Source organism: Juglans regia, chromosome 10 (genome assembly GCF_001411555.2).
Source record: "Juglans regia cultivar Chandler chromosome 10, Walnut 2.0, whole genome shotgun sequence".
Classification (NCBI taxonomy): domain Eukaryota; kingdom Viridiplantae; phylum Streptophyta; class Magnoliopsida; order Fagales; family Juglandaceae; genus Juglans; species Juglans regia.
The window spans coordinates 9,936,251-9,953,173 of NC_049910.1; the positions used below are offsets into that span (position 1 = coordinate 9,936,251).

General features: G+C 37.2%; 1 protein-coding gene across 3 annotated transcripts; it reads left to right on the forward strand.

Annotated features, from left to right (window-relative positions):
- Positions 1-403: 403 nt before the first annotated feature.
- LOC109001579 (UDP-N-acetylglucosamine transporter ROCK1) lies at positions 404-5,828 on the forward strand. 3 transcript variants are annotated; one of them, XM_035694880.1, is made up of 8 exons: positions 497-607; positions 1,348-1,457; positions 2,093-2,141; positions 2,245-2,471; positions 3,396-3,594; positions 3,685-3,828; positions 4,661-4,735; positions 5,339-5,828. In XM_035694880.1, the coding sequence occupies exons 3-8, from the start codon at positions 2,124-2,126 to the stop codon at positions 5,498-5,500; spliced, it is 825 nt and encodes a 274-aa protein (XP_035550773.1). In that variant the 5' UTR covers positions 497-607; positions 1,348-1,457; positions 2,093-2,123; the 3' UTR covers positions 5,501-5,828. The 3 variants fall into 3 exon arrangements, with proteins under 3 accessions (XP_018834477.1, XP_035550772.1, XP_035550773.1); XM_018978932.2 differs by lacking the exon at positions 1,348-1,457 and having other exon boundaries at positions 404-607; XM_035694879.1 differs by lacking the exon at positions 1,348-1,457 and having other exon boundaries at positions 404-607; positions 4,661-4,795; positions 5,339-5,452.
- The last annotated feature ends 11,095 nt before the right edge of the window (positions 5,829-16,923 follow it).

Genomic DNA, 16,923 nt, shown 5'->3' on the forward strand with positions numbered 1-16,923 from the left:
CAGGCCCAACTTTAAAGATCCAAATTCTTGAAACCTAATCTAAAGACGTACAAAACACAATATTAATAACGTTAATGATATTACGCTAAACACTACGTCAACAAAATTCGTTTTTACTAAGTAGGAAAATGAGAGTTTTGAGATTATTGGTTTAACATTCATGTCATGGATTACATGGTTTAAATTCGTGCATTAAAAAAGGATTTTTTTTAAAGAAGAGAAGGGGAAGGGGGGGGGGGGGATGAAATAGTGCACATATCCATTGTTTTCTGGTAGTAAGGAAAAACAACACAACAAGCAATTGTTGTCGTTTACCTTAGACGACGCCGTTTGTGCGCGGTGTTAACAGAAAGACCGACTATCCTGTATTCCTTTCTTTTCATAAAAGGCAAAAGACGAAAAAACCAAAAAAGAATCATCAGCGACCGGACCGCCATTTAAAGTATAAAAGAGCACCGATAGTCACGGTGTCGCCAATGATGGCGGCGGTCAAGCCCAAGGCCTCCCAATGGAGCTCCAAGAAAACGAACGCGAGGGTCTGGCTCTACTCGGCCCTGCTCACCCTGCAATATGGAGCTCAGCCTTTGATCTCCAAGCGCTTCATCGGGTACCTCCACTCATTTCTTCCTCCAATTCGAGACAATTATCAATATGCTTCCATTTAGTAAATGGACGTCTCACAATTTCTCGGGTGGTTTATTGGCTGTTCACTCTTTATTGCTGTTTGAATTGTAGGCAATTAGTGGGAGTAGATCCTTTGAATTTTGGGTTTGTTTAAAATAATAGTTTTAGGCTTCGTTTTAGGGTTTAGGAAGTGGCTATGTGGTTTCTATATTGGAGAAATCTCCTTGATTTTAGTCGCTTTTCATTTCTTCAAGATAATAACGCAAGATTTGATTTGGGTTTGGAAACTGATTTAGTTAGTTGAGAGTCTTAACAGATGATTTGACGATAGTATGCTTACAACAGTGGCGTAATTGAGTTCGTATGACACCAAAAAGTTGTTTAAATCTGATATAGTTTCATATGGTTTGGCAAGATTTAAGTATGATAACCCATCAATGAACCACCGCGGCGATACTAACATCATCATAGATTATTAATGCTTGCGTTCCATTATTTTGGAAATATTCACCTTGGTACAGCGAGAATATGAGAAGAGTGGGGTCTGGAGTGGTGGCTGCTACAAAGCGGTAGCGAAATTGGCTCAGAGCCATGCCTCAGGAAGTGGAAGTCACTAATTAAAATCACCCTCATCTATTAAAATACCCTCATCCCCCTTCTTGGGGCCAAAATTGATTCCAAATGAAAGAAAAAGAAACTAAGCTAAACATATGAGTTATGCAGGGATTTGAGCTTTTGGCGTAGTTTTGGATGGATAAGATTAGCAAGGAGTTGAGAGGTGATTCGGTGGTTCAATTAAAAATATTGAAGTGACTGTTGGAAGCCTTGAAAGGGTATGTTTTTTTTTTTTTTCTTCAAGACTGTTCTTAAGCTTGTGGAAGTTTTCTGTATAACTTGCTATGTAATAAGGACCCTAGAGTTTCTATTCATGATATGTTTGATTCCTTTTCCATTGCTGCACACTTTCCGCTATTCATGCTCATATTCTAATTTGTTCTTTTAATAACTCACGCACCTTTGAGGGATTGGATTGAATGTGTGACCTTCCCCGGTGCCATTTTGTCAAAAGACGTTAGCATAGTCTAATTTGGTTCTTCTTCGAAGTTCATGTTTTCAGATATGTACTGTTGTAGGATGCTAACACCTGTGATATCTATTAATTATCGTGCAGTTCTCTTTCTTATGGTCAAGAAAGCCACTTTTTAAAATCAGCACAAGATTTTATCATTTTGTTTTTGTCAGTGAGTAATTTTTGTAATTATCACTTGCAAAGAAGTACCTGTGTTACAGTTTTACATTAATAGGATTATGGACTAGTTGATTCCTCACCTTGCTGTGCAAAGGTTTAGTGCTTCTGAGAAATTGAGTCCTTTCTGCTCAATTTAGTCACTTCACGTCATAAAGAAGTGGTTGTTCATATGTGAACATATGAGGTGCAAGCCATTTTCTCATATGCAATTTTCTGCAGAAAAGAAGTTATTGTGACATCATCTGTTTTGATGTGCGAGATAGCAAAGGTAGTGTTTCTTCTTCCTCTCTGTTCTGATTCCATTTGAATTATTATTTTTGTTATTTTTTCTAATTCCCTGACAAAGATACATGTATTAATATATTTTTTAGGTAATATGTGCCTTAATTGTCATGGCAAAAGATGGCAGTTTAGAGAAAGTTTACAATGAGTGGACTTTGGTTGGTGCGTTGACTGCATCAGGACTTCCTGCTGCAATATATGCACTGCAAAATAGTCTACTGCAGATTTCTTACAAGAATCTTGATTCACTCACCTTCTCAATACTGAACCAGACAAAAATAATTTTCACTGCTTTGTTTACATACTTGATTTTGAGGTATGTTCCATGTTGGCATCTCTTGCAATGGTAACTCTGTCGGTTGGTCTTCATGTCAAAGCATAAAGACTTCTATGAAATATTATTAGTAGAAGCCGGAGACTAAAATAGTGTTTATGTTCCATGTTGGCATCTCTTGCAATGGTACCTCTGTCGGTTGGTCTTCATGTCAAAGCATAAAAACTTCTATGAAATATTATTAGTAGAAGCCGAAGACTAAAATAGTGTTTATGTTCATTTTGGCTGATGCTCTCTTGCAATGCTGCATTTAATCAAAAGACTTTAGCAGAACTTGTAAATCACAGTCTGTTGTTAAATACTCACTGCCCACTTTACTATTATGGGGTCATATTTTACAGAAAGGTGCAAAATAATCGATATAATATTGATGTAAATAATGTACAGTAGTAGCCTATAGACACATTTGTTGATTGTGTAAGAATTCTTCAGCTATGATTTTATTTATTTCATGAGTATCCTGTAGAGATGAGAGTGTTTTCTTAATGGTTCTATGGTAAAAGTAATTTTTTGACTTTCCTTCAATGACTATGCCTTTCATTAGCAACATATAGGGGAGATATAAATTCAATAGCACGATGGTCCAATGTTGATGGAGTTTTTTGCTTGTTCTTTGAAGGGAATGTTTACATTTGAAGTTCTATTGTACACATTTTTATTTCCGATCCACAAAAATGAAAAATTATCTTCTAGAGGCACTTTCATTTTTCCATTACATCAACTATTTGAGAGACAAGCCACGTTAGAAATGATTTTTTATTCTATTACAAAATGGATTAAAAAAAGCATGCTGGCAACTCTGACCTGAAAATTAAGGATAATGTGTTTGGATAAGCTAGTGATGCAAAATTCGAGGTTGTGCATGACGATAACTTTAAGCCAATTTTTTGGGAACACCATTTGCAGGCAGAAGCAATCAATTCAACAAATTGGGGCCCTATTCTTGTTGATAGTTGCAGCTGTTCTCCTAAGCATAGGTGAAGGCTCTAGGAAAGGATCTAGAAGTGGTAGCTCTGATCAAATATTATTTTATGGAATCATTCCTGTATTGGTTGCTTCTTTACTCTCAGGACTGGCTTCTGCTTTATGTCAATGGGCTTCTCAGGTTAGCAAAGCATTTATTTTTCTTTAATTACAGTAAGTAATTCCATAGTCTCTTCAATTTCCCTGTAATTAAATTGTCCTTTTATCACAGGTTAAGAAACACTCATCATACTTGATGACTGTAGAAATGTCTTTTGTTGGAAGCCTGTGCTTGTTGATTAGTACCTCTAAGTCTCCAGATGGAGAAGCTATCAGACGGCACGGATTCTTATATGGTTGGACTCCTCTCACTTTGGTAATGATCATCTTGCTGTTGTAGAAAGCATTGCCAACCGATCTATAAGTATGATCTGGCCTTTCTATTGCTGGTAGTAAAAGTATCGGCCACTCAGTGAAGAAGTACCGTAACCATCTAAATAGTTTGTAGGACCCAAAAAGAGTTACATCATAAACTGTTACGCTCTTGCTTATAGCTATCATTTGAGGCAGAAAAATTTATATTTCCATTCTTTTCAATTATCATCCCCTCTCAATATCTGTATAACCATCAACATCAGATAGTTATGCTTGTAGTGTTTAGATCAGACCTAAAGTCGTAATTTTCTGTTAATTGATTGTGAAAATCGGCAATTCTTACGATTTATGAAAATTTTTGGCAGCAGCAGTAGGTAGTTAGAAATTTCAAGAAAGTGCATCAAGAAACATGATCTTGAAGGGATTTTTGTTGTTGTTTACTAATTTAAGTTCATTAAGGAAAGAGGCACCAATGCCCAAGATATTCAATGATGTGGTGTGGGCATTGTGTGGATCCAAGTCAAAGAGGGTAGAAGTTTGAAACTCCTTTTGGGGAATTGTTGAGTCTTCAGGGTGATGGCTAACAGAAAATGGTATGGGATTCAGAGGTTTTATTGTTTTTACAAGGCACCAAATTATCCCCCCACCCCCAACACAACAACAAAAGAGACCCAAAGAGATACAATGCCCTTGAATCGGTATAGATATAGATACTGATGTGAATTATATCTAGCCAAACAAATGATGATTTTCCTTTTGACACTGCAGTTGCTATTAGATATTATTGATGTGCATCAACTTCAAACCGATTTAATTGTTTTGTTTTATTTCAGATACCAGTTCTATCCAATGCCTTCGGTGGAATTCTTGTTGGGCTAGTTACAAGCCATGCCGGAGGTGTTAGAAAGGCAAGTCTGATTCCATAAAAGTAAATAATGTTCAGCATGGAACCTGCAATGATAAGAAAAGTACGGATTTAGATTGCTCATGCACATCTTTAGCTTTCTATAATTTTATCACGAGTAGACTGGTTAAGTGAAAAAAAGCGGAAAAAAAAAACAAAGAAAGGAAGGAAAAAGAAAAGAAAAGAGTGAGACGTTTCTCCTAAATTAATCACCTTACTCATACATCCTGTATGGGATCCACCTGATTCATATTGACCGAATAGAAACGCCAAGTTACCCCGGATCTGCTGTGTTGTTGGCAGCTGAATTTATTGGCATAGCTCTATTATTTCAATGTAACACGAGGCTAGGAAATTATACTGTTGAATACTTCTTTTGGGACTAGGACTACTGGATCCTTGATGTAAGGATTGAGATACAGTGACTGATATAGTTGGTACACAGATCTATCTAATCAGTATAAATGTCTGTGGGAATTAACTGGGAGGATAGTTGCTTCTTTCTTAAACTATTCTTGGATTCTTCTCAACTTTCACTTATCTAGAAAACTATTTACCATTATATAAATGCTGCTAACTGTAGAAAGCATTCCAAACATGATTGCAGGGGTTTGTCATTGTTTCTGCACTTATTGCCACGGCTTTGCTGCAGTTCGTTTTTGAAGGGAAACCGCCTTCATTTTTCTGTCTTGTGGCTCTGCCACTGGTGCTTTGTAGCATTTCAATATACCAGAAATACCCGTACCAAGTTAAAAAGAAGGAATCATAAATTGTCACCATGTTAGCACGAGGGAAGCTGTTTGATTAGCCCCTCAGCAATTGATAGGGTTTTTCTCAAGTGTTTCGTCAGGTACATTATGATTTATTTTTCCTTTTTGAGAGAGTCGGGTACACTTAATGAAGGGAATTGAGAAGGCTTTCTATGATGCTTTCATCAAATCCGCAAGGATTTTGCTATTTTTATGAGCAGTGACAATCTTCTTCTAAGATGTTCAATTTCATTTTACTGTGTAATAAGAAGAATGGCTGTATCAGTACGAGCTTTAGATAGCAAGAAGAAATCAGATAAATCATAAATACATTTAGAATCCATAGAATTATTGTGGTCTTGAACTTTGCACTAAAAGCTCTTGTTGTATCCTCAACTTCAAAGACTGATAAAACTCTGCAAAAATCATTGTTTTCAGCAACAAAAATTATTTAATGAAACGGTGCATTGTCTTTAGATCGTTAAAATGCAGCGTTTAATTCTTGTAATTCTCATGTTGTATAAGTAAAGGGTGAGAGGGATGATGGAAGGTATCTTGAAGTTGATTGTGAATGTAAACGAGGGGAAGCTTGGATTTTATCGAACTAAATCGACTTTCTTGATTCAATAAAACTCAAGTCTTGTTCTTGCTTTGTCTTCACTTTCAAGTTACCCATAACAATTGGTATCGTAAAGATTGATCCTCTCATGGCGGAAGGGATGCGGTCGAAGGTACACCAGAAGAACAACCGGTAGCAGCAAGAGGCCACATACAGAGACAACTTGATGCTGTGGTGGAACCACGTTGAGGCTAGAGGGGGGGCCATGGCAACCCTTGCCTTGAAAAAAATTATTATTTAAATTCAAATAAAATTTAAAAAATAATATTGATCTCAAAAAATTTAAAAACTTCTTAAAATCTTTTAAAAGTATGAAGATTATCTTCTAATCCCATCTAAAATTCTTGACTCTTCTTAAAAGTAAGAAAAAATAGTTTCTATATTTTCTTAAAGTTCATAATTTTTGCATCCAAAATATAATAATGACTACGTATATAAAAAAATATCAAGAATATAAACACTGAAAATCTAAAAACTTGAAAATATGAGTTATAAAATATACTATCCAAAAAATATTTCTTAGAAATTGAAGGAATATGAAATTAAATTACGTCTATAATGTATTTTCTTATAATTATAAATAACAAAGTGTATAATATATACATACACATAGGCATAGGTGTATAGGTGTAGATAAATATGCCCCCCCCCCCGGGGGGAAAGTAGAGTTTCTTGTTCTGCCACTGACTTGATGGCCAACAACAAACAACTCAAACTCTTACAGACAGGTTAGACCCTATACATGATATGCATGATATGATCCGAACTTTAATTGAACACCACCATGTTATTCTTTCTGGGGAAGTAACTCAAGAACCATGGTTAATAGTCCAAGAAGATGGAATTTTTTGTCTAAATGGGTGCGTCTAGAATTTCTCCATTTCGGTGGGAGTAATCTGACAAGGTGTATTTTTAAGGTAACTCAATACTTTGAGTTTCATCAAAAACCTCTGAATCAGAGGTTGTTGGTGGTCTCGTATCACATGGAGGGTCAGGCCTTGGTTTGGTACCAAGATGCGGCATATGGGGGTCAATCCACTGGGTGGGAGTTATTTGTAAAAGCCTTGCAAATCAAGTTTGGCCCAATGGCTTATGATAACCCCATGGAAGCCTTAACTTGGCTTAAGCATACATTCACAGTGATTGCTTACAAAGCCCAATTCGAGAGCCTTTCTAATAGATTGAAAGGACTTTTAGAAAATTATAAGTTGAGTTGCTTTTTTAGTGGGCTTAAGGATGAGATCTGATTGCCAATAAGGATGCTCAATCCCATTAACTTAGTATTTGGTTTGGCCAAGATTCAAGAAGAGTACATTTCGAGCTCGAGGAAGGCATTGAGGACAACAATGGTTGTTAGTGATAATCAAACTTTTGAGACTAGTAATGAAGTGGGAAGCAAGTTTTAGAAGAGTAGCGTTCAGAACATGAAGATTTTTTCCTCACTAATGGATGATAAAATAAGGAGCAGATTGTGTTACCATTGTAAAAAGAAGTGGAATCCAAGTCATGTTTGCAAGAATTCAAGAGTCTTATCTCTTGCAAGTGGAATATAATGCATAACATGATGAGTTAACTTAGGACAGTATAGTTGATGAAGACATACATAGGGAAGGATCGACTAAAACACATGAAGAGATCTTAGAAATTTTCATATATGTAATTTCCGATATCTGAGTGCTAATACAATGAGGTTGTTGGGGGGGGGGGGGTGATTGGAGTACAGTCTGTGGTAATCTTGGTGGATTTAAGGAGTACATATAACAACTTAGATCCCTTAGAATTGCACAAGTGGCAAGGCTAGAAATTGAGGAAACTGCTAAGCTGCAAGTGAAGGTGGCTAGTGGTTCACTTGTAGCTTAGCAATTTTCTCGCATTTATTGTGTAGGAGTAAATGTGAGAAAATCAATCTTAAGGTTCAAAGAAATAAACTCCTTATTTCCTTTCAAGTATTAATATTGGGTGGATGTGATATGGTTATTGGAATCTGGTGGTTGAGAACACTTGGATTCATTATTTGGGATTTCTTGAAAATGACAATGGAGTTTGAGTTAGTGGGGAGAAAGACTCTATTGCAGGGTTTTGCACTGATGACACCTCTGTAGAGGATGACAATACTTTTTTTAAACCATCTTCTGTGGAAAAAAAAAAGGGGTTGGTTGTTGCAATTCATGCCTAAGGAAAAGGAAGAGCATATTGGTAGTAATTAGCAAGAAGGGGTGGGGTTACTTAAGGAGTTCAAGAGTGTATTTGAGGAGCCTACTGTGTTATCACCTTCAAGAGCTTCTGATCATCAGATTATTCTTAAGGAGGGAACACACTGCACCTTAGTAAGGCCCTATTAGGGGTGTAACCGGTCCGGTTTTGGATAAAATTTAGGACCGAACCAGTATGTACCGGTTTTGTATTTTTCAAAACCGATTACGCACCGTTTACCCTCCTAAACCGGTACTTCCGGTTTTACCAGTTTCCGGTCCGGTCTGGTCCGGTTTTTCATTTTTTTTAAAATGTAAATTTCACAATTTGTCATTAAAAATTTGTTTATAAAAAAAAAAAATTGATTTAAAAAAAACTGTTTTATATTTTTATTAATATATTAGACTATATAATAGTATTAATATTAGACTATTGGTATAGTTATAAGTTATATATTAGTATTAGTTATAAACTTTTAGTGATTTAGTATTAACATTTTATGTAATAATTTATAAATTATAATAAGAAATTATTTCATATATGAATATATATGTTATATATAAAATTTCACATAAAAATTTATAATTATACATTATATATAAAACTTATATATATTAATATTTAATATATATAAAATATTTTGTATAAAATTTATATATAAAAATATTTTTTTTTAATTTTTTTTAATCAACCGGTCCGGTCCGGTCTGGTCCAAAAAATCCCGGAACAGGAACCGGCCAGTTTTTACGTTTTAAAAACCGGTTCCGGACCGGACCGGTTCAAAACCGGTAAAACCGGTCCGGTTCGGTCCGGTCCGGTCCGGTCCGGTTTTCCGATTTTTCGGTTTGAGTTTACACTCCTAGACCCTACAGGTACCCATACTACCAGAAAACTGAGATAAAGAAGATAGTGTAGGAGCTTTTGCAATCTAGGGTGATCAAGCCTAGTCAAAGTCTTTTTTCATCACCTGTGTTAATGTTAAAAAAGGCTTATGGGAGTTGGGGGGATGTGTATCAATTACAGGGCTATGAATCAAGAGACTATTAAGCACAAGTTTATAATCCCCATGATAAATGAGCTATTGGATAAGTTATGTGGGGTTAAGATATTTTCCAAACTCGATCTGAGGTTAGATTACTATTAGATTAGAGTGAGAGCCCAAGATGTTCCAAAAAGAGCATTTAGGACCCATGAGGGTTACTATGAATTTTTCGTGATGCCTTTTGGGCTCACTAATGTTCCTGCCACTTTTCAAGGACTGATAAATGAGGTTTTCTAACTTTTTTTTTTTTGTGAAAGTTTGTATTAGCTTTTTTATGACATATTGGTGTATAGCATAAACCTCATCAATCATTTGAAGCATTTGAGGGTAGTTTTGGGAATTTTGAGACAACACAGCTTGTTTACCAAAAAGTCTAAGGCTGCGTTTGGTTCTCAAACTCAGCTGAGCTAATTTGAGTTCAGTTTAATTTTAAGTTGAGTCTAACATTCAAACATCCAACTCTCAAATTATTAAACTCTTCCTAACTCAAAACTTTCTTACATGTGGGACTCACAATCTTTTTCAATTTAAAACATCTTTATACGTGGAACCCACAACATTTTTTAATTTTCCATAAAAAGTATTAAACTCATCTTAACATCCAAATACACTTTAAACTCATTTTAGATGAGTCCCACATAATTCTCTCCACTACTTAACTCACTGTTGTTCATAAAGAATTCAACTCGACTGAATTCAGTTCAACATCTAAACGCAACCTAAATGCAGATTTGTTGTGACTAAAATTGACTATCTTGGACATTTAATATCAGAAAGTGGAGTCAAGGCTGACTGAACCAAGATCTCATCTATATTGGAATGACCACTTCCAACTTATTTGAAGTTCTTAAGAGAATGTTTTGGGCTTACTGGGTATTAAAGGAAATTCATCAAGAACTATGAGTTGATTGCAGCCCCTTTGACTTCCTTATTGAAGAAGAAATCATTTGAGTGGATTGAATTGGCTACTGCAGCCTTTTTGGAGTTGAAGAAGGCTATCACATAATCACTTGTGCTGAGACTTCCTAACTCTTCAAGAGGTTTTACAATTGGGAATCGGCTTGCCTCTAGTTGCAAAAGTAACCGGACATCTCCTGTTATAAAATCTAAGGGCTATTGTTGCATTTTTTAAAAAATGGGGGGGCTACTGCTGTCTGATGGCAAGTCAAATCCCTTCATTTTTTTTTCTTTTCCTCTACTGTAGTACTCATTTTGATCAAACCAAACTACAATTCTTTGTCTCAAAGTTCAACCATGTTGAGAATAAACTACTACCTTAATTTGAAGAGCTACATGTTGATTTATTTTTTTGTTAATTTTTGTCAAAATTTTACTACAAATAAATTTTAAAGCGACCAATGACAATATCCTTGTTTTTGTTATGTTATTTATGTGTTGATATATAAATATTTTATTTATTATAAATATTAGAAAATAAAAATATATTAATGTCCTCCACACTGGCACTTGCAAAAATATAAATATTAAAAAATAAAGAGATTTTGTCCTCCACGCTTGCACTTGCAATAACTTTATTCTCTTATGTACCCAACACATTGCATCAACTATAATTGTTGCAATAAAAAAAATAAAAATAAAATCATTTATTTAACCATTAAACACGCTAATAATAAAAAAAACCGTCTATTTACCCACTACACAAACTAGTATCAAAGATATTTATATACAAACACATAAATAACATAACAAATTTAAGGACATTCTCAATGGTCTCTTTAAATTTATTTCTATTAAAATTGCAAAAATGTTCTCAACATGGTTGGATTTTGCTTGCCAACATGCAACGCTGGCCATTAAAGTCTTAACAGGAGATGTCCTATTACTTTGCAATTGGAGGTAAGCTGGATCCTTACAACTGAATGTGATGCAAGTGGAGTAGGATTGGAGGTAGTGTTGATGCAAGTGGGGCACCCATTGCTTACTTTAGTAAGGCATTCAAGGGTTAAGCATTGCTTCTTTTTGCTTATGAGAAAGAGTTATTGGCTTTACTTACTATTGTATAGAAGTGGTGACCATACTTGCTTGAACAATCATTCAAAACCAAGAATGACCAACAAGCATTGAAGCTTTTATTAGAGCAAAAAGTGGGAAATGAGGCCCAACAGAAATAGATCACCAAACTTATGGGGTATGACTTTTTCTTTATAGAATATAAGAAGGGAAAATAGAATAAGGTAGCAGATGTCTTGTCATTGAAGCTTGAAGAAGAGGAGGGAATATTAGCACTGTAATTTCATTCCCTACACCATTGTGGATTGAAGAGTTGAAGTAAAGTTACTCGTAGTTTTAGAAAATTCAATAAATATACTCGAAGTTGCAGAATGGACAAGAGAGTGATAGGCATTACTCCATTCAACATGGTTGTTGCTTAGAAAAGACAAGATGGTGGTGATTCCAGGTTTTGATTTCCAAGACAAAATTTTACAACACATTCATCTCAACCCATAAGCATGTCATGTGGGCCATCACAAGACCTTGAAGAGGGCTAAGATGGACTTTTACTGGGAAGGTATGTGGGTGATATTAAAAAGTTGGTAAGGGAGTGTAACATTTGCCAAACCACTAAGTATGAGGCTATGTATCATGCTGGTTTGCTACGGCCACTGTCAGTTCCAGTCTGTCCATGGATTGATATATCCATGGATTTTATGGAGGGTTTACCACTTTCACATGGATATAGTGTGGTTGTTTTAGTAATTGACAGATTCACGAAACATGCCCACTTATTTCCACTTTCTCATCCTTACATAGTTAGTAAGGTGGCTCAAGTTATTATTATTATTTTTTTCCTAGGGTGTTCAAGTTACATGGGATGCCGAAATCGGTGATTTTAGATAGACATGTTGTGTTCACTATTGTATTTTGGAAGGAACTATTTCAATCGCAATGCACCACATCAGTCTTTAGTTCTGCTTGTCCACAAATAAATGGGCAAACTGAAGCTCTTAATAAGTGCCTAGAAGGGTATTTAAGATGCTACATTGGAATAAACCAAAAGATTGGAGTCATGGCTTCCTATAGTTGAGTGGTGTTACGACACTACAAATCATTCCTCCTCTAGAATGTCTCCCTTTGAAGCATTGTATGGATATCCTCCACAAAGGCTACTTTCTTATGTTCCAGGGACAACTACAAATGAGGCTATTGACCGACAACTCAAAACAAGGGAGAAAAATATGATCTTGTTGAGGGAGAACCAAGATATAGCAAAGAATGAAGTGGTTTGTTAACTAGAGGAGGACTAAGAGGAGTTTTGAGGTAGGAGATTGGGACTTTTTGAGGTTGCAGCCCTATAGGCAGAAGTCAGTTGCCTTACACCAACTTGAAGTTGGCACCACGTTATTATGGTCCTTTTAAAGTTTTAGAAAGGTTGAGAGCTGTAGCATATAAGTTGGATTTACCAACTTCATCTAGAATGCATCCAGTGTTCCATGTATCTTATCTCAAGAAGAATTGGGGTAGCAAATCTCACCACTACCAACTTTGCCATCAGTGGACCGAGATGGAACCATTCAATCATAACCTGAGGCAATATTGGACAGAAGGATGAAGAAGGTGGGCAATCAGGCTATGACCGAAGTTTTAATTAAATGGAATGGTGCACCTCCAGAAGATAGTTCGTGAGAGCCCTTATGGAAGTTATGTGACCTTTACCCTCACCTTGTGGGCAAGGTTATGTGAAGAATGGGGCTTTCTATAGCCTTATGGTCAAGGCTTTTTCAAGAGGGGGTGAATGTTATGGACGCATAAGCAACTATTAAGTTAGTTGGGAGAAGAAGAAAGGGCAAAACACAATGTTGAAGATTAGTAAAACGGTGCATTTGAGAATTAGTAAACGGTATGCTGGAGGATTTAATGAAATGGTGGGTTGTGTTTAGATTGTTAAAATGCAACATTTAAGTCATCTTTGTAAATCTTGTAATTCTCCTGTCGAATAATAAGGGCGAGAGGGATTATGGAAAGTATCTGGAATTTGATTGTGAATGTACACGGGAGGCTTGTGTTGAGGTCTTGTTTCGTACGCCTTAGACCTGGTTCTGACAACTTAGGTCTGGGCTTTTATACCTGCACACAGACCAAGGTAAGGGTGGCTCGGTGGTGTCCGAGGAGTCTCCCATGCTAGTCAGTTGATCTTCTTAGTAAGTTGTGCGAAGTGCGAGAGCTTCAAAGAGAATCCTTCGTACTTGGGGGGTCAGTTTTTATAGGAGGTTGCTGGGGGGACATCCCATCCCCTCTATTAGGGAGTTCACGTTATTCCTACTGCAGTTTGTGAGGATCCTTTAATGCGGCGGTGGAGCCTGGGTCACGTCATTAATGCGGCGTGGGGGCCGGGAGATGATGATATTAATGCAGCGTGGCTCCCCGAATGGCTCCTTACTAGTAGATGATTTGTGCCACATTCTCCCATACCCTTTGTCAGGGGATCAAGGGCCTCTCATGGTTCTTCGTGGGCTTGTCTCACCTGTCGGCACAGGTTTTCGAGTCTCATCTGTCCTTGTCAATTGCCTCTCCAGTGTGAGGGTTTGCCTCTCGAATTGGTGTAGTTTGTGGACTAGATATATAAAGTGATGCATGGGCCAAGATGGGCCTCTCTTGGTTCTTTGTGGGCCTGTCTCAAGGGCCCGGGGGAGGGAAAATCCCCTCACAACTTGGATTTTCCTCGAACTAAATTCGACACAATAAAATTCAAATATTGTTCTATTTGAATTCTTGTTCTCGCCCTATTTCTTTACTTTCTAGAATACCTATAACACAATCCTTGTTTAATTCTAAAAAAGAAACTGTTAGGGCCTTTGTAATCTTCACTATAATGTAATATGGAATGGTATAGAGATGAGAATGCTTGCTACGATACACTGGGGACAGAGTGCACTACAAGTGTTTGATGAAATGGAACAGAGACAACAAGTATGAAGAAATTTTGCATTCATTAATGTAGCTATGTTGGAACTATTCGTGGCAGTTTCTTCCTCCTGTTACAAGCTTACAACTATGGAAATAACTCACAATCCAAAATGATTCCCTCACAGGCTCTCTCTCACCTAAAATACCGAATCTGCAACAAACTCTCCTAGGCCAAGCTAAAGTGACCTCCTTGGTATGAAAGATAGAACGCACTGTTTTGGTTGCATAAACCAAAATGCTGCGTTTACAAACAGAAGATAAAAGACCCACTTACAAACTGAAGATAAAAGACCCCACTAATTATAACGCACCGTTTTGGCATGTCGAAGCCAAAACGTTACATCTAAACAACTGAAATATAAAAGAACCTAATAAAACGGGATGCATCGTTTTAGCTTATACATGCCAAAATGCTTCATCTTACAACTTATTTCCGATAACGCTGCTTGTTTCTATTTCAAACAACGCCTTCCAATACTACACTTCACTTCAGATCACTTCGTAACACTTCACAGTTCACTTCTGCACTTCATGTCTTCAAGTTAGACTTAGGGTTCCTTTCTTCATGCGACACCCTAACAGAAACAAAAACAAAAAGACAATTGAATCCTACACACCTTTGACTGTCTTGTAGATACTCTCGAGTTCAACCCCTACTCCCCCTTGCACGAAGACCACAACATAGAAAACAAAAGGAACGAGATGAGAAAAGAGAACATGGAAAGCTAATTGCGAAGACGAGTGGTACACATGGCAAACCTCCCAAATTGGGAAAGATAAATTACTTCTTGATTGGGTGCTAGGGGCGGCAAGTCTCGTCTGTCATTATCAATTGCCTCTCCCGCGTAAGAGTTTGCATTTCGAATTGGTGTAGTTTGTGGACTGGATATATAAAGTGATGCATAGGCCAAGATGGCCCTCTCATGGTTCTTTGTGGGCCTATCTCACGGGCTCGGGGGAGGGGAAATCACCTCACAGGCTCACAGCTTGGATTTTCGTAGAACTAAATCCGATGCAATAAAATTCAAATATTATTTTATCTAAATTCTTGGTCATGGTCTGTTTCTTTACCTTCTAAATACCCATAACACAATACTCGTTTAATTCTAAAAAAGAAACAAAAAAAAAAAACAACTGAATCGTGGCGGCAATGCTGAGAATGAGCTAAATCCCGGAACAATCCAATCCCTCCATCTTCTTGGGGGTAAACGAATCAACAGATTGCTCCTCATCACTCTGTGACTCCTACACACCTTCCGCTGTCTTGCAGATACTCTCGAGTTCGACCCCTACTCCCCCTCGCACGAAGGCCACAACATAGAAAACAAAAGGGACGAGAAGAGAAGAGAACATGGGAAGCTGATTGCGAAGACGAGTGGTACACATGGCGAACCTCCCAATCAAGCTGCGGATGCCCAGCACTTTCACTAACATCAAAGAGATCGCACTTAAGACCATCCCTTCCGCTTCCAAGAAACCAAGCGCGTCCTCGATTCCCTCCAGGGCTTCGAGGTCGAGAAGGTTCAAACCCTCAACATGGAGCGCAACAGGAAGAAGAAGCGTGGCGGCCTGTTGGTCGCAAAACCCGACTACAAAAAGGCGTACGTGACTCTGAGAAACCTCTCTAGAGCGAGATGAACAAGCAATCCAAGTCGAGCTTAGGGGACAAATTCGACAATCGCCAGCATGGCAACGTGGCGAAATTTCCTTGGAGCAGTATGAGGTTTGCTGGTGATGCGAAGTAGACTAAATATGAAAGGTCATATTTTTACTTTTTAGTGAGCAATGGGATGTTGGGTGTCTAATGCCTTTTGATTTGTGAACCGTTTGATGCATTAAAATAAGTTAGTCGTTTGAGAGGAAAGAAGAATTATAGAAGCCTTTAGATGGAAAGTGGATTGTGGAGAATTAAGATTTTGATGAAGAGAATTCTGTGATTGGCGTTGGAGCTCCATTGTCGAAAAATGCGTGATTGGCGCTTCTCTAAGAATTTTTGTTTACCGACTATGCATGGTATATAGTTTTTAATTGTGGTAGAGCAAACCATTTTGCTTGATATGTAAACAGTCATGTATCATTTTCACAAAATTGTGCCGCATAGAATGATGTCTATCATTAGACTGTAGGTTCTATGAAAATACCATAAATCTAGAATTAGCATATGACCAGAAATACAATCTTCTAGAATTAGATTTTGACGACAGATAACTTGTGAAAATGGAGGGTGATCATAGTAGATTAGTTCTGCATGTGTAAGAAAAGTGGTGAGACTGTAGATCATCTTCTACTGCATTGTAAGATTTCTAGAGCGTTATGGGATGATGTGGTCTGCTGATTAGAGCTAACTTGGGTTATGCACGCCACAGTGGTTGCACATTTGGCCAGTTGGACAAATCTAGGAGGTATTCCACAAATTACAGACGTGTGGAAGATGGTTCCTATCTATATTCTGTGGTGCTTATGGCAGAAGTGAAATGACCAGATGTTTGAAGACAAGGAGCACTCATTAGAGGAACTTAGATCTCTTTTTATTATAACTTTATTTGTATGGGCCATAGCTGTAGATTTTAATGGCCTTAGTGTTCATGACTTTCTTGTTTCTATTTCTTCTTCTTAGATAGGTTTTACCTCTTGTATACCATATTGTGTACTTGGGCTATGCC

What these genes read in the sequence shown, in the direction of transcription:
- LOC109001579 (XM_018978932.2), top strand. Translation starts at nt 477, where the DNA reads ATGATGGCGGCGGTCAAGCCCAAGGCCTCCCAATGGAGCTCCAAGAAA. An exon ending in ATCTCCAAGCGCTTCATCGG is followed by an intron (nt 608 to 2,092) that starts GTACCTCCACTC and finishes AATTTTCTGCAG; the next exon opens with AAAAGAAGTTATTGTGACAT. An exon ending in TGATGTGCGAGATAGCAAAG is followed by an intron (nt 2,142 to 2,244) that starts GTAGTGTTTCTT and finishes TATATTTTTTAG; the next exon opens with GTAATATGTGCCTTAATTGT.